The 23,881-nt window shown below is 50.6% G+C and overlaps 2 protein-coding genes across 5 annotated transcripts in view; one reads left to right on the top strand and one right to left on the bottom strand.

Moving 5' to 3' along the window:
- aplp1 (amyloid beta precursor like protein 1) overlaps positions 1-22,421 on the top strand; it is a 28,389-nt gene extending 5,968 nt beyond the window's left edge. Inside the window, exons 2-15 of one of the 3 annotated variants that reach the window (XM_088621232.1) lie at positions 8,411-8,584; positions 9,346-9,475; positions 9,583-9,695; positions 10,168-10,352; positions 10,457-10,686; positions 10,777-10,982; positions 11,381-11,668; positions 12,245-12,344; positions 12,515-12,700; positions 12,987-13,007; positions 14,234-14,301; positions 17,994-18,059; positions 18,571-18,714; positions 19,377-22,421. In XM_088621232.1, the coding sequence (XP_088477358.1) occupies positions 8,411-8,584; positions 9,346-9,475; positions 9,583-9,695; positions 10,168-10,352; positions 10,457-10,686; positions 10,777-10,982; positions 11,381-11,668; positions 12,245-12,344; positions 12,515-12,700; positions 12,987-13,007; positions 14,234-14,301; positions 17,994-18,059; positions 18,571-18,714; positions 19,377-19,475 (2,010 nt within the window). In that variant the 3' untranslated portion in view covers positions 19,476-22,421. Of the gene's footprint in view, positions 1-8,410; positions 8,585-9,345; positions 9,476-9,582; positions 9,696-10,167; positions 10,353-10,456; positions 10,687-10,776; positions 10,983-11,380; positions 11,669-12,244; positions 12,345-12,514; positions 12,701-12,986; positions 13,008-14,233; positions 14,302-17,993; positions 18,060-18,570; positions 18,715-19,373 lie in introns of all 3 variants that reach the window. The other 2 variants (XM_088621231.1, XM_088621229.1) reach the window with 2 other exon arrangements.
- kcnj20 (potassium inwardly rectifying channel subfamily J member 20) overlaps positions 1-23,881 on the bottom strand; it is a 181,203-nt gene that overhangs the window by 1,983 nt on the left and 155,339 nt on the right. The gene's annotated exons all lie outside the window — the stretch shown is intronic.

Here is a 23,881-nt window from a genome sequence, read left to right as displayed (position 1 = left end):
ATGCCGGCTCGTGTCGGGCTCGGATCGGGAAGGAGCTGCGCGGATGCTCCTCTTCTCCCGCGGGAATCTGCTGTGGTCTCCGTGGTGGGAGCTGGTGACAGACACAACGCATATGGAGGCGTTTATTAGGAAGCAGCCTGGCCTGTGGAAGGGAAACCGGGACAGCAGAAGGATTTTTCTCTTCCCAGTGGTTAAGAGCTGAGGGGAGAGACAAAGACCCCTTCAGTGTTTCGGAAAGACGTCTGATGTGGGTTCCTCCGCCCGGAGGCAGGAGTTGTGGTGACAAACATCTGGGCGCAGTTATCAAGAGGTCGGGGCGAGGTCTCGGGGACCCGCTGACCAGACGCCACAGAGGAGATCGTGCACCCTGCGTCGCCCCCGGTCGGGCCCTGGGGCTCAGACAGTCCTGAGCGCGGAGCGGAGCATGCTGGGGAATCGTCCCCAGGAGTCCGTGGCCACGCCTGGCCTGGCGCTCTCTGCAGACAGCGTGCGCTAATATTCCGAATGTTATGATTTTATTCATCCAAAATGAATTACAGAGGGCAGAATTACCCATTTGTGTATGCCCAGTTCTGGTAATAATCAACCTTCCCCCTGCGTGTCTGCATCAGGCCCTGATGGTTCCCAGGTATACTGGAAGAAGTGCAGAACCCTTTGCCGAGGAGTAAAGGACCCCAGCTGTGTCCCCATTTAGGATCTGAACCCACAGCCCTCTTGCAGCCTCTTGCTCATGTTTCACTGCTGATGTTTTCTCTTGAGCCTTTTTGAGTCCTTGGATCAGGTCACCCCCGTCGTCTCCTCTGTTCAAGACTGAAGAGGTTAGCTCCCTCCTGTCTGTCATTGTAGGACATCCCTTGAGCCTGGGAGGGCGATGTTCTCTGTCTCTCCTCGATTCTGGTTGTGACCAAAATTGCGCACGATATTGTAAATAAGGCTGTACCAGTGCGTTTTATAATTAACGGTCTGTTGTAACTGTTTGCACACATTCCTACTCGCTTGCGGCAGAAGGCATTAAAAACCTGAGCTTCCTAGCAACACAATTAGTCCCCCCCACCTTCCCTCCTCCCCCTTGATGTTGTTCTACCAGCAGCAGGGCCAGATCTGCTCAGGCACGCTGTCAGCAGACGGCTGTATATTCTCTGCCAGAGCAGGATAATTGGGCCTCTGAAAACAGTTTTCAAAGCTCCTTTGTGCCGTCTGTGCATGTGCCACAGGGAAAATGTATCATTTTCCCAAAATTAACATCTTTTATTTACGAGCAGAGCCCAGGGTACTGGGTACGAAAGGGCTGGTTGAGAGAGCGGTCTTTTGTTTTCTTATCAAATGGATCACACTGCATTCCCAGCCCTGTGCATGCAAACGAGCTGCACAAGCACTGCACAGCAGAGGACAGCAGCGATGCTGCCTGGCAGGTGGGGCTGCTGGTGCAGAATGCAGTACTGGAGTGGGAGACCTGCTGCTGTAATTGGTTCTGGTGGACCAGTAGGGGGTGTTCTTCCAATGCATCTTCCAATGACTAATGCATCATTAAAAATCCCAGGGCTGTTTGCAAGAGTAGGGGTGTCGACATTAGTGTCCCGGTTAAACTTCTGAGCTGGACAGTTTGGCCTCAGTCAAGTTCCTACTTAGAAACTGCAGCACCAGGTGGATTATCTCCTCCCCCTGATCTGTGGACAGAGGGGCCACTGGTGCAGAGTGACCCCTGTGTGTCTCCCAGGTGGGGCCACTGGTGCAGAGTGACCCCTGTGTGTCTCCCAGGTGGGGCTGCTGGTGCAGAGTGACCCCTGCGTGTCTTGCAGGTGGGGCTGCTGGTAAAGAATGACCCCTGTGTGTCTCCCAGGTGGGGCTCACTTTTTTGGGGGATGAAGTTAATGAAGTAAGTCTTGTTTTGTTTGGTTCCAAGTGCACAGGTGCAGAACCTGGGTGATTTTTCATTTGTCACAGAAGGGGCCCTTGGCTGGCGCTGTTATATATCAGTGCTCAGCTGCTACCCCCAGCTTGCGTGGGGTCTTCCGTGCTGAGACTGTATGAGCCTCCATCATTTGAATTCATTGAGTGATGAGGCCTCAGAGAGAGCAGCACTCCTTCTTGTTGCCGTTGTACTGCACATTCAGGATTTCCTCTGCTCACCTGCTTTTATTTCCTGTGCACCTCCATTAAAAGAAACTGTTGCCTCTTCCAGATTCCTGTCCTCTGAGCTTGCTGAGCAGTTGGCTCTGTTTCGGGAGAGAACAGGTGAAATATTGAGTTCAGAGTGGGCCCTCTGGGGCTCCACACCTGCGCGCCCACTCACCAGCGGCCCTCCTCAGCACTTTTCTGCTCCGACAAGATGCAGTCAGCACTTTCCAGAGCAGCCACTGTGCTCATTTTTCTGTATTTTTTTTGTTTTAGGGGAGAGGCAAATTTAAAAGAGGTCATTTTAAGTAATCTCAGTTTCAAGAAGGGGACTGAGTTCTGGAGCCCTGTTAAATACCCAGCTAGAGAAACGGGTGCAAGTGTAAAGTGTAAATTGCTTTGGGTAAAAGCATCAGGCAAATAAATTAATAACAACAGTAGGCTTTCAGGTTGTTATTATGGTCCACACCTTTGAATAGGTACAGCTCACCAACACAGGGGCACCTGTAAGACTGACAGGACTGGGGCTCCCCAGGACCAGGGCTGGAGACTCCCTGATTCAGGGGGACCTGTAAGACTAGATCTGGGGCTCTCCGGGATCAGGGTTGGGGCCCCTGTGTTTGTCCACCTCGATTTCTGGCATCTACAACATTTTTCTTCACCCTGCAAAAGGCGTCTTGCAGGTCACTCAGATAATTAGGTAGTTTTAGTTCAGTTAGGAAGGCCGGGAAGCAAGGAGAGAGGTGACCCCCGCTCCTGGGAATGGAGTTTGGCCACCCCTCCTGCGTGAGCATCTGTGTGGGGCCCTGCGCTGTGAGGCCCTGCAGTCTGAGTCAGCTCTGTCCCCTTGCCCTTGTGTTAAATCAGCGTTAATGTGCCAGAGCCCGTGTCTGCGCAGGAGCCTTGTTCTTAATGGAATCCTAATAAAACATAACAAGGGTGATGCTTGGCTTCACAGCAGCTGGTAACACAGAGACAGGAGAATGTCAGACCTTGACCCACTTTTTCTCTCTGATCTTTTCTTCCGAAACTCCGGGGGGGGGGGGGATGGTTTTCAGAGCGGAAAATTCCAAGGAGCAGCTTGAGATTGACTGCCAAGGGCACCCGTGCAGCTGGATTGTGTGGCGTGTCTGAGCGGGCTCAGGGATCGAGATGGCTGCTCCCTGATCCCGGCTCTCCAGCGCACGGCCGGGGACACCTGCACTCCGTTCTCCCACCACTGCTGTGGGTCTGGACCTGCGGACAGCAGGGATATCCTGTGTCGTACCATCTGTTTCTTTACTGTGCTTTTACCCTGATCTCACTGGGATTTACTGCACTGTACTGTGCTTTTCCCCTGATCTCACTGGGATTTACTGCACTGTACTGTGCTTTTACCCTGATCTCACTGGGATTTACTGCACTGTACTGTGTTTTTACTGTGATAGACATTAGAGATAATTAGGAATAAATCAGAGATAATTTTGGACTGAAGCCTTACTAGCCCTGAGCCATTAAGGAGCAGAGACCTTCTCACTATTCTAACTGAATGCATGAGTGGCTTGATTCACCGACAAGACTGGGGCTCCCCAGGACCAGGGCTGGAAATTCCCCTCCTAGAACAAAGGTTGAAAGGAGATGAGCTCCAGGTGAACAGAATCCCAGGAGGTGTAGACAGTTTTAACTATTTCAGACCCACCAGCGAAACATTAACGTCCCAGTCAGACACTGGAGAGGGTTTTGTTAAGGCCTGAGCGCAGGGCGGGCTGGATGAAGCCTTTACCTCAGTGAAGCAGGAACAGCCCAGATGGCCTTGCGGATGTGCTGCTCATACTCCTCCACCTGCGGGGTGGCGGGACTGGGCAGCTTGCACCCTGTGGGGCTCCTGCCGTAGGGCTGACCTGGGTCAGCCGGGAGAGAGGTCCTGAGCCTCGCCTGACAGCGAGCAGAGCTGGCCAGCAGCAGGAGGCCGTTTCTTGAAAAACAATGGCAGATAGCATGGAGCCGGGAAGCGGTGTGTGTGCACACGCAGCCTTAGTGCCGCGGTACAGCAGTAACCATGGCAGCTGGCGCCCAGCTCCCAGCGCCCAGCTCCCAGCACCCAGGTGCTGCCCTGCTGAAAGGATCAGCTCGTCGGGTGAGCCGGCACCGCTGCCGGAGCAGGGGGAGCAGGGGAGAGGTGCGTCAGGGCTGGGGAGAGCATCTCTGGAGCAGTGGAGAGAGATGGAGAAAGGGAGCCGGAGAGGGAGTGTGGCACGCTCACGGAATTCTGCAGGGAGCCGGTCGCCTTGGCAACGGGGGTAGGCAGCGGCGCTGCTGTGGGAGGCGTTGCCAGGGTAACCGGCCTCAGTGGCCGAGAGATGCTGCTGAAAAGTGCGGCTCTGAGGAAGGATGGGAGGAGGGGAGGGGGGGGGGGTGAGGAGAGACAGAGACGGATGATGAAAGGCGAGAGAAAGTGTCACGTGGCTGGAGCCCTAACGATGCTGCTGCATGTCGTTAATCAGCCTCTGCGAGTGCCTGGTGCCGGTGGGAAATCTGAAGCAGGCAAGCCCTCTGCCGGAGGGCGGACACTGCGGAGTCGCTCGGGCTCATGAGCACCTGTCCTGCGTCTTCCTGCAGAGCGAGCTCGTGTGGGTGAGATCATCCCGGTTCAGTGAGGGTTGAGCCTCTCCAGGGCGCTGCCTCCCACCTCGGGCGTCTGGCTCCTCCCCGGCTGCCTTCGTTGTCACCAGTCAGCCTCAGCGAGTGCCATGTGTTTGGGCGATTCGGCACGTTTGCCATACCGTGGGTGCCGGGCGCCAGCTCCTGCCATAGCGAGCTGGGCAGCTGGGAGACGCCAGCCAGGACAGTCCAACTGGGGCTTTCTGGATCCCCAGCGCTGGTGGTTGATGACAATTATATCACTAATAAAGCACCTTGTCTGCTGCAAGCAAGCTCAAGCCCACCCATTCATCTTCTAACGGCTTTATCCAATGCAGGGGAGCCAAAGCTCTTTCCAGTAAGCAACGGGCACAAGGCAGGGTCACCCTGGACAGGACACCAGTCCACCACAGGACACACACCCCCTGGACAGGACACCAGTCCGTCACAGGACACACACAGACACTCACTCTCACCCCAGGGCCAGTTTCCCAGAAGCCAGTAAACCCACCAGCAGTGCTGACCACTGCACCAATGTGCCGCCCATTTCAACAGAGTCAAACAGACTCTTAAACAGAGAGAAAAAAGAAGCATTAGGGGTCAAACTGGAGATCACAAGCAGCCCACACAGAAACACTCTCCAGCAACGTGCTCAATACAGTGCGTCAGGTGAAAACTGCAGTTCAAGTTAGGATTTGACAGACAGTCAGCAAGGGTCGTTCACTGCTGCTAACGAGTACGGCTTGCTTGTCGTCCATTAGCAGAATTGTTTACGTGGACGGGGAAGGTGGGGGGCATTGACCTGGGGGCTGCAGGATCACTGAGCACAGATGCTTCTCCCGCTTCTCCCTCAGCACTCTCTGTGCCTGAACGTCGCTGTGTGCTTGGAGGGCTCTTGCTGCAGGAACGCTGCCTAACTGATTCCAGTTTCCTATCGGGGATGCATTTCTAAATTGGCTTTTGGGTTTTAAAAAGACCAAATGGAAGTTGTAATTGGTATCAAAGCTGTATGATGTGAGAGGTTCAGACCAGGCTCCATTCACCCCGTGGGCGTGTCTGATACAGTGCCACTCCTCCTGTGGGCATGTCTCATACCGAACTACTCCCACATGTGGGCGTGACTGATACAGTGCCACTCCTCCTGTGGGCATGTCTCATACCGAACTACTCCCACATGTGGGCGTGACTGATACAGTGCCACTCCTCCTGTGGGTGTGTCTCATACCGAACTACTCCCACATGTGGGCGTGACTGATACAGTGCCACTTCTCCTGTGGGCGTGTCTCATACCGAACTAATCCCACCTGTGGGCGTGTCTGATACAGTGCCACTTCTCCTTTGGGCGTGTCTCATACCGAACTAATCCCACCTGTGGGCGTGTCTGATACAGTACCACTCCTCCTGTGGGCGTGTCTCATACCGAACTAATCCCACCTGTGGGCGTGTCTGATACAGTGCCACTCCTCCTGTGGGTGTGTCTCATACCGAACTAATCCCACCTGTGGGCGTGTCTGATACAGTACCACTCCTCCTGTGGGCGTGTCTCATACCGAACTAATCCCACCTGTGGGCGTGTCTGATACAGTGCCACTCCTCCTGTGGGCGTGTCTCATACGGAACTACCCCCCACCTGTGGGCGTGTCTGATACAGTGCCACTCCTCCTGTGGGTGTGTCTAATACAGAACTACTCCCCCTGTGGGCGTGTCTCAGACAGTGTCACTCCCCCTGGGGGCTGAGAGCAGAGGGGTGAGAGCAGGGCTGGGCCGACACTCTCTCTCATAAAGGTGTTCTGACCCGAGAGCTGGGCTGTGGAGCTCCCTGTGGAGACCAGGGCATGGAATTGAAATTCTTCAAAGGTCACTCTCGCAATCACGCCAAGACTTCTGCTGCTCTCTGACGTTCTGTCATGAGTCTGAGAGACGTCACCCCTCCCTCCCCCCACAGCTCTGCAGTCCCATATGTGCTGTAATTTGTGTCAAACAGATGCCGTTCTCATCTTCTCTGCCGGTCGGACTCCTCCGTGCTTCGCTGAGCTTGGAATCGTGGCTGTTTGTCAAGGCAGCTCGGCACTGTGCAGGGGAGAGAGCGAGAGGCTGAGGGAGAGATCGATTGTTTCTCAGCAGGCTGCTGAAAGATCAGCTTTTCAGCTCAGGGATGCTGTCAGGGGCTCCTATAGGGTGAAGGCCTATTTTTCTGGAGAAAGAAATATGATCTCATTCTGGTTGCTCAAAAGAGTTTTCGGTTAATTTGGAGGTTAGAAAACTCAATTAACTCCAACAACAAGACCGGTCCTAATGGCTCTGGCAATAGCTCTGCTGTATAGACAGGGCACCAGGCCATTATAATACATTGCACTGTATTCTCCATTGACTTGCCTGGTGGAATAAACAATTCTCCAGATAACAAGGTGTGCTTCCTGCCTTAGTCTCAAACGCACTCTGTGTTTTTCACTCTGTCCAACTCTGTCCAACGGCTCGGGCTCCAGATCTTTCCCGTATCAGTCGTGGGGGCGTGGTTACAGGGGGGTCACTGAGTGGGGGAGGTGGGGGTGCTTGCAGACCTGCCAGCTGGGACATGTCTCCTGCTTGGCTCTTCGGCAGCTCTGACTCTCCTGAGGCCTGTGTAGCAGTAATCGGACTCCCATTGCGTAGCAGTCCGGTCCATTTCGGTTCCCGTTTTCCAGGGAGCGTGCCTGTGCGAGCAGCTCTTTGTCATTTGAGGCTGCAGTGTCTGTCCTCGCACCTCTCAGACCTGCCCCATGGGTGAAGTTTAATGTGGAGCTTCTGAGCTCTCAGGCCTGTTTTATTGCAGCTCCACTTCACAATGACATCTCAGAAAAGAGCTGCAGCTGTCTGTGAGCCGTGTCTGTCCCTCACCCATCACACACACACACTCATACTCTCACACAACCACACACACTCATACTCTCACACTATTCAGGGCTTCATTATGGACATTTCCATTCAAGCTGATATATATTTTTTTTCATTTTTGATGCATTTGTTTTTCATCTCTTCTCTACATTTTCATGAGACCTTCAAACACAAAGTAAAAAGAGCGTTAAAATGCACTTTCACATTTGTGCTGACACCTTGTGGTTAGGTCTGAAACAGCAAAAGGTTTGTTTTTTTACTAGCAGTATGTGTTTTACAGACGATTTTAAATCCATCTTGAATCTCAAAGGGCAAAAGATAATCGCGCTTCGATTGAAAATAAGATTAAACCCTGTTTTCTGACATGATGACAACGTCGTTTAACACAATATGCTTTATTTTAAAAAGGCATGCGAGTGACCTTTTCCCCCATCGGAAAGGACCTGGGGGGAGTATCTAGCTGGGGGGATTTTGGCAGCAGGGGTCCGGGGGTGACGCGGGTCGGGTGCTGACACCCGTCTCTCCATACAGCAAACACACAGCTGTGAGCTTCCACAAACCTGCATCTCATTAAACTACCTATTGAAAGGACCACTCTAACCCCTCTCTCTCAGTGCAGTGTTCATGTACTGGAGTGTCCAGTCAGTGTGTCTGTATTAACCCCTCTCTCTCTCAGTGCAGTGTTAATGTACTGGAGTGTCCAGTCAGTGTGTCTGTATGAACCCCTCTCTCTCAGTGCAGTGTTCATGTACTGGAGTGTCCAGTCAGTGTGTCTGTATTAACCCCTCTCTCTCTCTTTCAGCCCCAGACAGTGAATGCTGCCTCAGGCCCACTGATGGCTGAGCCCCAGGTAGCGATGTTCTGCGGACGACAGATTCTGCACATGGACACCCGGACTGGACGCTGGGAGCCCGACCCCATAGGGAGAACAGACTGCTATACTGACCAGGCCCAGATACTGTCCTACTGCCAGGAGGTACATACTGACACTATCACTCTGATTGACAATCTAGCACACTGACTGACTCTCCGGCACACTGACCGACTAGCACAGTAACAGTGTCTGACAGACATGATCACACTGACTGGCTGACACACACGGTGTGTTACTAAGTTTAACAGTTACAGTGGAACCTGTCTGTTCCAAAGTACTCTGACGGCAACAGTCTTTTACTGTACTGAAGTGAGGACGACAGGAGCAGTGGGTGGATGACCGACGCGGTGTGACAGCTCAGGCTGGAGAAACCCGCTCCTTGAGCTCTACCTGGAGGTAGCAGACGCACTCTGGAGGCTGGGCAGGGACCAGAGCAGAGCCGCTGAGAAATCTCACAGCTAGGCAGAGATGTGACGCACAGCTCGCTCAGCAAACATGGCCTCTCTCTTCTTCTCTCTCTCATTTCCCTTGTCCTGTCGGTATCTATGCAGTCACGTGCGATGGGCAGCCTGCCGAAATACTCCTTGGCAAAGCCCTGTCAGCCCATCTCTCCCCCCCTCTCTGACTGGTCTGCAGGAACAGCGCCCCCCCAGGCCCTCCGCCCCACCCTCCCCCAGTCACGCAGGGAGGTCATGTGACGCCACTCCCTGCTGTGAAGCCCCTAGTCAGTCTATATCCCTGTGCCCCTTCTGTACCCACGTCTGTCCCTCTCTGTGCCCCTGGCCCTGCTCCTCTGGCTCCTGGCCTTTGCCGCCTCTCTGCTCCTCCCTCCTGTCCTAACCCGACTCCCTGTGTCCGTCCAGATGTACCCCGACTTGCAGATCGTGCGTGTGGAAGAGGGCCCCTCACCCGTCACCATCTCCAACTGGTGCCACCGGCCCGGCGGGCACTGCCAGAGCCACCCTTACATTGTCATCCCCTACCGCTGCCTGGGTAAGACTGTCCGTCTGTCTCCGTGCCCACCTGCACTCTCCCTCTCTCTGCTTCAGGGTCTAATCTGCCCGCCCCCTGTCCCCTGTCTCTCGTCCCCTCTCCCTCAGTAGGAGAGTTTGTCAGCGAGGCGCTGCTGGTGCCAGATCGCTGCCGCTTCCTGCACCAGGAGCAGATGGACGCCTGCGAGAGCTACGTGTACTGGCACAACATCGCCAAGGAGGTGAGCGCCTGTGTGTCGCTCTGTCTGCACTGCGCCATGTGCACTGAGCCCAACGACTGGCACACCTAATGTGTACGGACTGCTGTCTCGGTGTACGGACCGGTTTGACTGTACGGACTGTTGTCTCTGTGTACAGACTGGTGTGACTGTACGGACTGCTGTCTCTGTGTACGGACTGGTGTGACTGTATGGACTGTTGTCTCAGTGTATTGACCTGTGTGTCAGTGTACAGACTGCTGTCTCGGTGTATGGACCAGTGTGACTGTACGGACTGCTGTCTCTGTGTATGGACTGGTGTGACTGTATGGACTGTTGTCTCAGTGTACGGACTGGTGTGACTGTATGGACTGTTGTCTCAGTGTATTGACCTGTGTATCAGTGTACAGACTGCTGTCTCGGTGTATGGACCAGTGTGACTGTATGGACTGTTGTCTTGGTGTATGGACTGCTGTAACGTCTCTCGGTGTCTCAGGCCTGCTCAGCAGATAGCCTGGAGCTCCACAGCTACGGCATGCTGCTGCCCTGTGGGGTGGACAGGTTTCGGGGCGTGGAGTACGTCTGCTGCCCGGGGCGAGCGGCTGGCGGGCGAGCCGAGGGCGAGGAGGGGGGCGAGACGGGGAGCCCTGTGACCACAGCTGACCCCAGGGCCGGCCCAGGGTAAGAGCTGGACGCCGGGACGAGAGGGAGACGGGGTGTCTGGGGAGGGCAGGAGAGAGGGACGTGTTCCCTCATCGGTTCGTCCGCTCTGTCTTCCCCCGCAGAGCCAAGGTGACCGCCCCCCCAGCGAGCCCGTCCCCCGACCCCCAGGCAGAGGGGGACGAGGACGAGGAAGAGGAGGAGGAGGGCGTGCGTGATGAGGAAGAGTATGAATACTCCATTGACTCTGGGCCCTACCAGGCCTCCGACTACCTGGACTCCCTCTACTACGAACGGGGTGTCCCCACCCCGCGCGGACCCCCAACGCAGCCCCCGCAAACTGTGGGAGACTCCGGTAAGACCCCGACTCTCGCCCGCACCCGCGTGACTCTGCTCTACAGCGCCCCCCTGACCACCTCTCTCCTGCGTCGCCCCCTCGCTCCAGCGGTGCCCACCCCCCGGCCCACGGACGGCGTGGACGTGTACTTCGAGATGCCCGGTGACGACAGCGAGCACGCCAACTTCCTGCGCGCCAAGATGGACCTGGAGGAGAGGCGGATGAAACGCATCAACGAGATCATGAAGGAGTGGGCGGAGGCAGACAACCAGTCCAAGAACCTGCCCAAGTCAGACCGGCAGGCCCTCAACGAGGTGAGGAGGGAGAGACCTGCCTCTCAGTGCAGTGTTCATGTACTGGAGTGTCCAGTCAGTGTGTCTGTATGAACCCCTCTCTCTCTCAGTGCAGTGTTCATGTACTGGAGTGTCCAGTCAGTGTGTCTGTATGAACCCCTCTCTCTCTCAGTGCAGTGTTCATGTACTGGAGTGTCCAGTCAGTGTGTCTGTATGAACCCCTCTCTCTCTCAGTGCAGTGTTCATGTACTGGAGTGTCCAGTCAGTGTGTCTGTATTAACCCCTCTCTCTCTCAGTGCAGTGTTCATGTACTGGAGTGTCCAGTCAGTGTGTCTGTATTAACCCCTCTCTCTCAGTGCAGTGTTCATGTACTGGAGTGTCCAGTCAGTGAGTCTGTATTAACCCCTCTCTCTCTCCAGCACTTCCAGTCTGTGCTGCAGACTCTAGAGGAGCAGGTTGCTGGGGAGAGGCAGCGGCTGGTGGAGACTCACCTGGCCCGCGTCGTTGCCACGCTCAACAACAACCGCCGGGTGGCGCTGGAGAGCTACCTGTCCTCCGTGCAGGCGGACCCCGCCCAGCCGGACAGGGTGCTGCAGGCCCTGAAGCGCTACATCCGGGCCGAGCAGAAGGACCGGCGCCACACGCTGAGACACTACCAGCACATCGAGGCCGTGGACCCCCAGAAGGCGGAGCAGATGAAGTTCCAGGTGCTGAGAGAGGGAGGGAGGGAGGAGGGGAGCCCTCAATCATCTGTCCGACTGTCCGTCCAGTTTTTCCAGATGCTTTATCAAGGGCAACAGGCGCAGGGCAGGGCACCAGTCCATAACAGGACACACAGACACACACACACACCAGGGCCAGTTTTCCCAGAAGCCAGTTAACCCACCAGCATGTCTTTGGACTGTCGGAGGAAACTGGAACACCTGGAGGAAACCCACACAACCACAGGGAGAACATGCAGACTCCACACACATAGAGCCCCAGGAATTGAACCCAGGGCCTCAGCGCTGTGAGGTAGCAATGCTGACCACTGTGCCCATCCTTAATTATAAACACTAATATTCCAGTAATCATTCTTTGCACATTTCCTAGGAACACAAGCATATTTTCATAGGAGAGGAGCTGTTCAGCCCATCTAGCCTGCTGGGTGGTTCGCTTTGAATTGATCCTGGGATCACGTTCGGTCGGTTGTTGAAAGAGGCTTGTTATTGAGGAGTAGCTTGCTCCCCACTCCTGCCACCCTCTGTGTGAAGATGTGACAGACTGTGACTCTGTGCACGCAGGTGTACACTCACCTCCACGTCATCGAGGAGCGAATGAACCAGAGCCTGGCGCTGCTCTACAAGGTGCCCAGACTGGCCGATGAGCTGCACGACGAGATTCGTGAGTCTCTTAACATACTGTAGTGTGTCTCTCTCTCTGCAGTGCTACTGTACTGTAGTGTGTGTCTCTCTCTGCAGTGCTACTGTACTCTAGTGTGTCTCTCTCTCTGCAGTGTTAGTTCTCAGGTCCAGGCTGTGTGCCCAGGTTAATCTCTTCTCCTCTCTGTGCAGAGGAGCTCCTGCGATCAGAAAGGGCTGATGCCAGCGAGCTGCTGACCACCTCCTTCTCCGAGACACGGACCACCGAGGAGCTGCTGCCTGCTGAGAGTGAGGAAGAACGAGATGATGAGGAGGAGGAGGAAGAAGAGGAGAGGACCTTTCCTCCCCGGCCCTACCCTCCCCACTTCAATACGCCAGGTAGACTGGCACAGTCACTCTGGCACACTGACTGGCACACTGACTGATACTCTGACACCCTGGCACCCTGACTGACACACTGGCACCCTGACTGGCACCCTGACTGACACACTGGCACCCTGACTGACACGCTAGCAAACTCACCGGCAGTCTGACTGGCATGGGCCCACTGAGCGACACGTCGGAAATTGACTTAAATAAAATTCTAAAGCCCTCTCTCTCTCTCCTTTCTCTCTCTCTCTCCTCTTCTCCCTGCACTCTGCCTGTCCTGCACCCTGAAAACCAGACTCCCAGACCACGAAGAAAGGTAGGTTTCCTCTGTAGATCAGGGATAAAGCTCCATTCACGCTACCTCTGCAGTCATCTACTACACTTTCCCTGCTGTCCATAGTCGACATCCGTACATCTGTCAGTTTCCGTGAGCCTGTGACCCTGGAGGGTCTCTCCCAGCAGCACCAGGGGCAGCCTCCATTGTAGAGCCCTGGGGGGAGTGAGAAAGTGCCCGTTCAGCACAGCCAGTCTCGCTGGAGGAGGGAGACTCCAGGCACACTGACCCAGTCGGACAGCCGTGCCTGGAGTCTAGCCAGCATGCTCAGGCAAACTGTGCAAAACCAAAACGATTCCTTTGTCATCATCGGCGCCAGCTCTGGGGGTGCCGGGTAAAAAAATAGGGCCCCCTGCTGAAGCAGGGGTGAGGGCATTTTTACTTTGCACCTGTTTGGGAGGGACATCGCCGTAGGATGACATTATATGTCTATTAATACTGGCATGTCTTGTCCTGGACTCAGTGGTCAACTTATTGGTCTGTTAGTTAATTATGATTCAGTTGATTCGTCAGTTTCATAATGAGATCACATGCGTAAATAATATTTGATCTAAAAGAAGTGTTCGCTGCCGACCTGCAAACTTCACAGGCAGTCTGCCTATTTCAGAAATCAATATTTTTAGGATTCTGAAAAGCAGCCCAACAAAAAGCAGTTGTCAGACCTCTGGGTCTGCACTTGACTTGAATTCTGGTTTCAAAAGCCCAAATGACATGACACCACAAAGCCTCTAGAAAGCTTGACGAGTTCTTCGTTGACGTGGATGAATGTCATCTTGGTTAATTAGCACCTGTGCTGGAGGCCCCAGTGCACTTTTTATTCCAGCTCATCATTTAACGAACTAAATGACCTCGTTACTGTCTCACTGGAGCGGTTTGACAGATTCTCCCAGCTCTTCAGACACCTCCAACAGTAAAGATTAGATTAGATTGGATTAGAATAGACACAGTTTTAAAGTGACTTTTAACAATCAGTTGTAAACAGCAATTATATAATAGGCTGAATTTCACAATCCACATTTTTCACTGCACAAAACTGACAACAAAATGTCAGTGACAGCATCAGAACTGAAACAGGCTAGATGAGCACTGAGCGATTCATTCACCTGTGTAAACGAGACAGAAAGGCAGGCAGGCTTTGCGAGTGCAAACACTGGGCTCGGTTTTCCTAACGGGATTATTCCTTCCTCTCTTCCCTGTTTGTCGGTCAGTCTCAGGCATGGATGAGTACGACTACGCCACCGTGGACAAAGTCCCCAGTTACGAGTACGAAGAGAAGGTAAGGGAAGGGGAACCCCCCCTTCTGGAATGTTAATCCAGTCGCCTTTGTTTAAAATATCAAAAGCAGCACAAAGCAACGTTCTGAACGAGAGGCTACTCATCCCGTCCTGCTGGTTTGGTCGTTACCAGTCAGTTTATCCCAGGATCTCAACCAGCTACTTCTTGAATGAATAATAATAATAATAATAAACTTTATTTTATATAGCGCCTTTAAAGGTGGCTTCTCAAAGCGCTTTACAGGATGACAATAACAATAAATAAGAAGACTAAACAATAAATAAGAAAATTTTACAAGACAGGACACAATTATAATTACAACAATACAACAATAAAAATAGAGGAGACCGTGGAAGATGGTATTAAGAAGAGCAGAGGGGTGAAGAATGGAACCAGTTAAGTAAAGGCTTTTCTGAAGAAGAAGGTTTTGAGTCTGGATTTGAAGGAGTTTAGAGAAGGTGACTCTCTAATATCCTTGGGCAAAGAGTTCCAGAGCTTGGGGGCATAGCAGGAGAAGGCCCTGTCGCCCATACAATGTAGACGGGCTTGGGGGACAGTAAGGAGAGCAGAATTTGAAGAGCGGAGGTTGCGAGGTGGGGAGTAGGGCGATAAAAGTTCAGACAGGTATTGAGGTGCCAAGCCATGTAAAGCCTTGTAGGTGAGCATGAGGATTTTAAAGTCTACGCGGAATTTGACCGGAAGCCAGTGCAAGGACTCCAGGATAGGAGTAATGTGAACACTTGTACTAGACCTGGTCAGGATTCTGGCTGCTGAATTTTGGACATACTGCAGCTTGTTCAGAGTAGATTTAGATACACCAGGGAGCAGAGCATTGCAGTAGTCAATTCGGGAGAATACAAATATGTTGATCAGCTTTTCAGCCACAGTTAATGATAGCATAGGGCGTAGTCTTGCGATATTTCTAAGGTGAAAAAAAGATGTTTTGACAGTATGCTGTACATGTGGGTCGAATGTTAAGCCAGAATCGAATATAACCCCAAGGTTTTTCAATTTAGACTGAAGCTCAAGTACAGAGCCATCTACAGACAGGGTTACAGGACTGGCTTTACGAAGTTGATGGGGGGTACCAATAAGCATGACTTCAGTCTTGTCACAGTTAAGATGAAGGAAGTTTTGAGTCATCCAAATTTTTATGTCAGAGATGCAGTTAGATAGAATAGAGACAGCCACGTCAGCGTCGGGTTTGGTATGGATGTATATTTGAGTATCGTCAGCGTAAAAATGAAAGCTGAGGCCATGTGATCTTAAAAGCTGACCAAGTGGGAACATGTAAATGCTGAAGAGCAAGGGGCCCAGTATTGAGCCCTGAGGGACACCAGACTTGACAAGACCGATTTCAGACCTGTACCCATTGAGAGAGACAAAGTGACAGCGATCAGTGAGGTAAGACTTAAACCATTTGAGGGCAGTGTCAGAGACTCCAAACACAGTCTCGAGACGAGAAAGCAAGATGTTATGGTCAACAGTGTCAAAGGCAGCACTGAGATCAAGAAGGATGAGTATGGAAAGAGAACCAGAATCAGAAGCTATTAGGAGATCGTTGGTGACTTTGACTAGGGCGGTTTCTGTGCTGTGAAGTTGACGGAAGCCAGATTGGAGGGGTTCGAAAAGGTTGTTTGTCATGAGGTGGTTATGTAACTGAAGTGTGACAGCACGTTCTAGAATTTTAGAGAGAAAGGGTAAGTTGGAGATGGGGCGAAAGTTGTTAAGATTGTCGAGAGCCATGTTAGGCTTCTTTGGCACTGGGGTAATAGCAGCAGTTTTGAGGACCGTTGGTACAATGCCGGTTCTCAAGGATTCGTGTATTATATTGAGGACAATGGGACAGAGAGAAGAGAAATAGGACTGGAATAAAGTGGTGGGAATGGGATCTAAAATAGATGTGGTGGGTTTCATGCTCGTAACTAGTTTGTTTAGGGATGCTGAGTCAAGAAGAGAGAAGCTGGAGAGACGGGAACCAGAGAAGTTGGATGAGGAGGGAGGAGGTGTGGAAATTATATCCGTAGTGGAGAGAATGTGATGCCGGATGTTGTCAATCTTAGAACTAAAGAAATCTAAAAATGTGTTGCAAAGTTGTGATGAGGCAGGTAATGTGGTGGGGCAGTTTGGCTTGAGCAGTCTGTTGATGGTGGAGAAAAGATGTCTGGGATTGTTTTGGTGATTTTCAATGATGTGAGAGAAGTAGGTGGATCTAGCAGACTCTATAGTAACCTTATAATCAGATAAGTAATCTCTCCAGGCCTGATAATGTACATTGAGGCCGGAAAGACGCCACCTACGCTCAAGTTTGCGAGAGGCTGCCTTCATGGAACGCAGATGGTCATTGTACCAGGGGGCAGGGCGAGAGAAGGAGATGGTTCGAGTTTTTAAAGGAGCAAAGGTGTCGAGGGTAGATAAAAGAGCATTGTCAAGTAACTGTATTTTGTCCTCTAGAGGGTCAGAGGAAGAGAAACAGGATAAGGAGGACAGAACAGAATTTGCAAACCTTGGGTGATCAATTGATCGCCAGTTGCGGAAATTTACAGAGCGTGAGGGGGAAGTGTTAGAAACAGGTAATTCCAGATTGAAAAGAATGGCTAAGTGGTCAGAGAGGCCTAGATCAAGGGGGGAGCAGTGGGAGACAAAGGAGTCATTTGCAATAATTAGATCTAAGGTGTGTCCTTTGTTATGTGTAGGGCTACAAACAAACTGAGCAAGGTCAAAGCATCCCAAAAGAGAAAGGAAGTCTTTAGCCAGACTGGAAGAGGTTGAATCAATGTGTATATTAAAGTCCCCTAGAATAAGGATCCTTTTAAATTTAAGGGATAAGAATGAGAGAAAATCAGCAAACTCACCTAAGAAGACTCCACTGGGTTTGGGTGGTCTGTAAACTGTGGCAATAATAGTAGATTGGGGGATAGAAACATTTAAAACAAGACATTCAAAAGAAGAGGGAGGAGGTATAGCTATAGGACTTAGACTGTAAAAAAGGTTGTAAATAACAATGATGCCCCCGCTTCTGCCTGAAAGATGCGGAAGGTAAAAGAAACCATATCCAGGAGGAACTAGTTGGTTGAACAGGAGTCCATCGTTTTGTTTGTGCCAGGTTTCGGTTAAGCACAGAAGGTCCAGTTGTTTTTCTTTGATAATGTCACATAAAAGAAGAGCCTTGCTGTTAACGGAGCGGGTGTTGAGTAGCGCTGATCTGGCCAGTCTCGGGGATGCAGGGGGAAGCCAGGGTATCAGTTTCAGCAACTTGCCTGATAGGTTGTTCCAGACTCCCACCACCCTTTGTGTAAAGTGGTGCCTCCCGCTCCTGTTCTCTGGTTTTAAACTCACCACTGTGGTTTGTGTGTCACTGCTGATTCTGAAGACGTCCACTGGGCTGACCCTGTCACTGCCTTGGAGGGTTGTGAATGTTTGTATCAGATTGCCTGTTCAATACTAGTAGTAAGGAATCTTGTCTTCTGTTGCTTCTGCCTGGCAGTGCAGGACATGGCTTTAAGCCCTGAATTAACTTAATGAAATCCCCCCGAAATGAATTCAGTTAATTCAAGGGGCTTTACAGGCATGGCTGACATGGTGCTGTCAAGGCAAGTTTGTGACGTGAGGTGGACTAGAACAACCTTTTTAAAGGTGTCAATGCCAGAAGTATGTGAAGTCAGTTGTCTGTCCTGCTGTCTACCTGTCCAGGTGAACACCTCCGTGGACATCAAGCAGGTGGTGTACAAGTCGTCTGGGATCCAGAGAGATGAGCTGGTAAGACTCCCCGTGACTCGTTAGAGAGGGCCTCGTGTCCTGTGTCTTAGTCCACTTGTGGGAGCATCTGAGTCACTATCTCTGCCAGTTACTCAGTCGATTTACTTTGTACCACATACATGTGCACACTGATTCACACACAGCTATTATCATGAGCACTACACCTCTCTGTGCTTTTACCCTGATCTCACTGGGCCTTACTGCACTGTACTGTGCTTTTACCCTGATCTCACTGGGCCTTACTACACTGTACTGTGCTTTTACCCTGATCTCACTGGGCCTTACTGCACTGTACTGTGCTTTTACCCTGATCTCACAGGGCCTTACTGCACTGTACTGTGTTTTTACCCTGATCTCATTGGGCCTTACTGCACTCTACTGTGCTTTTACCCCGATCTCACTGGCCTTTACTGCACTGTACTGTGCTTTTACTTCGTTTTAGACCCCACCTGTATTAAATCCAAATCGCTTTTTCTCATCCCTCACACCTCCTCCCTTCCCCATCTCCTAGCAACCAGACGCCCTGGAGACCTTCAACCGCGGTGCCATGGTGGGGCTGCTGGTGGTGGCGGTTGCCATAGCGATGGTGATGGTGATCAGCCTGCTGCTGGTCCGCAGGAAGCCGTACGGGACCATCAGCCACGGGATAGTGGAGGTAAGGGAAGGGCAGAGCGCCCCCTCCTGGCCAGCTCAGGCTGGACAGCCTCCACCTAGTCGACATCCACACAGGACAGATTCGATCACTGAGTGACTGATGACTTCTCTGCCCTTACGAAGTGAAGTCATCTGTCCTTAACAGGATGGGATTAACTATGGCTTTTTGTGCCCACTAGTCAGAAGGTGAAACACAAACAAACATAATCTGTTTAATAAGAATACATTGCATTTATAGAGCACATTTCATCCTCAAAAAATGTCAGAATGTCACTGCAGTCCACCTGGGAGACGCACAGTGGCCACTCTGCACCAGCGTCGTTATTGACCAGCTTGTCAGGATCTCGTCCTCCTGTAGCACAGTGTGCCCAGTCATCAATGGGGCATAAGGCCTCAGTATAGAAATGCTGGTCCAGAGGGAAGGGCGCCACCTAGGGGTCTCCCAGCACATTTCCAGCAGCGACCTGGTTTTCCTTAGGGGTCTCTCATGCCTGGACTGACCAGGGCCTGCCTTGCTTAGTTCCTGAGATCTGATGAGATTAGGCTACAGGGTGGAAGTTGCAGCCGTTAGTTGACCACTGGTGGGTCGATGTGGATAAATTCTCTCTGTGCCCCACAGTTTCACCCCGCCTACTCGCTCTCTCTCTCTCTCTCTGACAGCAGGTTGACCCCATGCTGACCCCGGAGGAGAGGCAGCTGAACAAGATGCAGAACCACGGCTACGAAAACCCCACCTACAAATTCTTAGAGCAAATGAACTGAAAGGATTGGATTGGGGGAGGGCGGGGCGGGGGCGGGGTCACATGCCACACCCTCACTCACATGGAAACCATGATCTCACCGCAAAGCCCCTCCCCTTCCCCTCACTAGTGGGAGGGGCGGGGTGGATGACGGAGGGGGACAGGGGGCGTGGCCTAGCCTCCCCTGTGTCTCACAGTGCTCCTCAAAAAACGAGATTCGATTAAGGAAATGACGCTGAGGAGCAGACCAACGTTAAAGTGCGCCCTGTAATCTCTCCACTCCCCCCTGCACCTCACCAGTGAACTGTAATCATTCCAAAAACCCCAAAACAGCATCCCCACCTGATCCCTGCCTGTGCACACTCTCGTAGCCCTGATTGTGGATGTGGTTGTTATTTTTGAGCTGTTCCAGCCACTGAAGTGGCCTGCTGGTTGTCAGTCTTATTTTTAGGGATTCCTCTTAGGCGACTGGTAGTTTGGTCACTGGTCACTCTTTTCTCAGCTGTCCAGTGTAGGTGAGCGGACATCGTTCGCTCGCTCGCTCGTCGCAAACTGCCCATTGCAAAACGGACAAACCGCGATCGACAGCGAGCCGGTCACTCAGTTCGATACCCGCTCCTATATTCAACATCCCCGCAAAACCTACTGTTTGTTTTTTAAAATAATCTTCCTGTGTTGGACCGGGAGAATCACGCAGACTCCAGGGCTCTGTGACCCGGGTTCGGAGAGTACGGTTCTCCGGACTGGCTCAGAAGCGCGGCGTCTGTTTTTTTATTTGCCAAAAAATGTTGGAGAGAAGCGCTATGACAATTTCGCCTCCACCACCACGTCCCCTCGTATCAACCAGGAGATCGTGTAGCGATACGTGGGTTCCGACTGGACACGCACACTCCCCCGTGTCTCAGTTCGGCGTTAGTTAGTCCGCGGACTGACGCTCGAGTTGAAGGTGTGCGGTTTGGAAGTAGATGCCCTTACTTCTTATTTTTATATATATTCTCCTGATTGATTTTTCTTTCTTTCGTGGTGAAAGAGTCTGATACCTGTGTTGATATGTGTTGGGGATAATGACGATGAGAATTATCATAAATAATATTATATATCAGCATGTTCGTTTTAAGAAAAGATTTCCAATGACAGAGTTATGGAACTACCTATCTTGTCCGATTTAATTCGCAGAAGAGCAGCGGCGCCGTCTGATGACGTCAGTAAACCGACACCTCCCTTTTGTAGTTCTTTACTTCCTTCACGCCCCAGTACGACCGAACTTGCCCGGTTTCTGTGTGTAACAAGGTCGTCCCGTTATAAGTACCCCCCGCCTTCCAGATCCCTGCGGTAATATATGTTGAACATCCCAAACATGTGAAAATTCAGTTTTGAAAACCAGGAGATAAGAGAGATAAGGAGGTGAGATGGGTCATAGGGAAGATTGTAACCATCACTTTCTCACCCTCTCCCTCTCATTCTCTGTAAGGAGCTTCTGTTTTAGGATCTGGGAGTCTTTATGGTCGGTGTTGTACATATTAACTTGAAATTCATGTATATACATTAGCAGATTGTCATTTTTGAAAACAAAAAAAGCACGTTAGTTGTCTGTTCATGTGTCACCAGGACTGGTGAAGTCTTTTGCAGAGGAAATCGAGCTTTTTGTGTGAAGGAGATGGTTTTCATGCCTTATTCAAATCACCTGGAATTATCGGAGACCACGGACATGGCGATGAAGCCGATCCGGTCGTGAGCTGTAGGGTTTGTGCTCCTGTCGGATGTGCAAGTTCTTGCATGAAACTAGACCGGTCTTGTACTCTATCCTGATAGGATTCTAGTCTTTTGTTAAGCCTGTTCCGAGCATATGTGGGAATTTAGAGACTTAAAAGAGATGGTAGTTTGAAAGTCTCCTTTCCCGCAGTGCATTGAGTTTTAAAACTGATTTAGCTTTGTAATTGCGACAACGTCTTATAAAGGGCTGGACCGAAGAACCATAGACAGCTGCATGCTAGATTTGATCCTGCATTCTCCGTGAATTAGGTGAAATAATCATTGAACACTGAAATTTCTTGAATGGTCTTGATTTGTAGATACGGGAGTGCACCCCACACCCTACGAGAAATGAGCAAGGGCCTTCACCAGTTAGACTTTGTTTATTTTTTGTAATGACACGACTATGTGATCTGTAAATATTTAAGACGAGTTGTTTTGTCACATTTTGCGGCAATGAAACACTTTTCGATGTTTAAACGAGCAAAAACTAAATAAAACTAGAAGCCTAGCGTAAAACGTTAAACGTAAAACGTTTCCGTCGTCGAAGAGTGTTGCCTTGGATGTTTTTTTTTCCCTTTTGTTGTTTCTACTGATATTTTGTCCTTCTGCGTAGTTCCCGCACCCTGTGTACATTCCGAGGTTAAAACCCTCTTTTTACACTTCTAAGCGTTTTGAAATGTAACCCAAGTCCAAAAATACTCTTTTAAAAAGCATGCAACATTGAAGCGATGTGTAGAAACGTGTCTGGGAGTCAAGTGGTAAATTACAAAGTTTTGGGTTTTCCATTGCAGATGCATTTAATGCCCAAGCAGCAGAAAAAAAAGAAAGGTTTTAAACATTATATTAGCAGCTTTAGTCTGAGATCTATCTAGGCTTCGCAGAATTCGATTAACAAACCCCTGTGCTAAGATAAGAGAGTTAAACAAATAAATTATAAACATGGCTGATTGAAACAGACTGTTGTAGTACCAGCACAGGGGTCTGAAATTGTTACATCTGAATGTATTTTAATATAATATAGGCTGATGTACGTGATTATTTTTCTGATTTAGTCTAGCGTTGTCAGGGAAACAGAAGGTAATGTTGAGGCCTAGTGCGCACGGCGAAGCCTGGGGCCACAGTAGTTTCCTTAGGCCGAGTGATGTGCTTTGACAGGTGGGCGAGTCCAGCTAAATTATCAAAGCTATAAATAAAACAATGCTTTTCTTGGAAATAGTTTACGTGTGTTTTATAAAATGTTGTTAATCACTTGATTTTGATGTGCGGAGCTGTCTGCATTTGATTGTATAGCATAAACATTCTCTCATGTCTGTGTTTGTCACTTTGTCCTCCACTGAAGATATTTTGCTTTTTCTTCTTCGATTGAAAATAAGTTTTTTGTGAAGAGCAAAGCTCTGTCTCATGTATATATATTTTTTGTAAATAACTGCTATCAAAGGTTGTCACTGATTGACAAGGCACAGCCCTAGCCTCCTGTTCTGGGGACAGTTGTCTTGTTATTTTTTATTGTATTTTACATTTATTCAGTCCCTCATTTTAAAAAAGCAAAGTGTCTGAACTGTAACGTCAAGGACATGTTGAAGCCTGTGTCTCAAGTTAAACTACCAGGTCTTTCGCTGCTAGTAAGAAGACTTCTCTGGCCACCCTTCATATTTGAGAATGCTAACGAGGCTTTACAAATGCATAGCAAAATAAACCAAGCAATTAGCCTCCTGATTTATACCTGGAGCATCAGTGTGGATGGTTCTGGACACATAAGTGAGAGATTACAGTTGTATCCCTGATCAAGGTACTTTACCCAGAGCACTCCAATAAAATACCCAGCAGTATAAATGGCTGTTAAAGTCACTTTGGATACAAGTATCGGCTGAATAAAATAGTACTAGCAAATAGATCTCAATGCTGGATCTTGAGGTGTGTGACCCAGTAGCTGTTCTGTTTTGCTTTAAATGGTCAGCAGCTCCAGGGTGTGCAGAAGAGAGAAACGGGTTTGATTAAACTCCAATTGGATCAGTTTAACCCTCCTTCCAGGGGAGGAGCCATTAATTAATAATGGAGGGCAGGTGTATCCGCACATTTTCAGCACTCTGAAACACCAGCACCTGAAGAGCTGGAAGAAGCTGCTGAACTGGTCCAGGGGAGCCTACAGTGAGCTGCTTTAGGTCATGAAGAGCTCAGTTGGATTGAAAGCTATGGACCAGGGGTGTCACACCCAGAGGCTGTTGTCTTCTGCTCCACTCGAACATTCGATTGCATGGTGGGTGTAATTATTTATTTAACTGCATTAGTGATATTTCTGACCTAGCTCCAAAGTGTTTTGTAGGTAGCTGCATTTAGAGATAGTTAGGAGTTATCAGCTGTGAAAGACCTTAAGAAACATCTCCTGTGTATCAAAGTAAGAAATCCATTAGGTTAATTGTTGAACTAACTGCTCAGGTTGGAACAAATAAAACCCAGAAGATAGCAGTCCTTCTGGGGACTGGGTTTGGTACCCCTGCTGTAGACACACTGGCCCCAGACACAGAACTGGGGACCCCTGGAGACAGATTGGCCTTCCATCCAGGGGTTTCCATAGTGACAGGAGGCTGGCTGGGTTGAACTTGAAACCCCTGAACTTAAGTCCTTGACAGTTGCTGGATTGGTGACAATTTATAAAACCCGGGAGAAGGCATG

The sequence above is a fragment of the Lepisosteus platostomus genome, chromosome 26 (assembly GCF_059453375.1).
Source record: "Lepisosteus platostomus isolate fLepPlt1 chromosome 26, fLepPlt1.hap1, whole genome shotgun sequence".
NCBI classification, from domain to species: domain Eukaryota; kingdom Metazoa; phylum Chordata; class Actinopteri; order Semionotiformes; family Lepisosteidae; genus Lepisosteus; species Lepisosteus platostomus.
The sequence above is the reverse complement of the archived record's forward strand: the minus strand, read 5'-3'. Positions and strand labels throughout refer to the sequence as shown.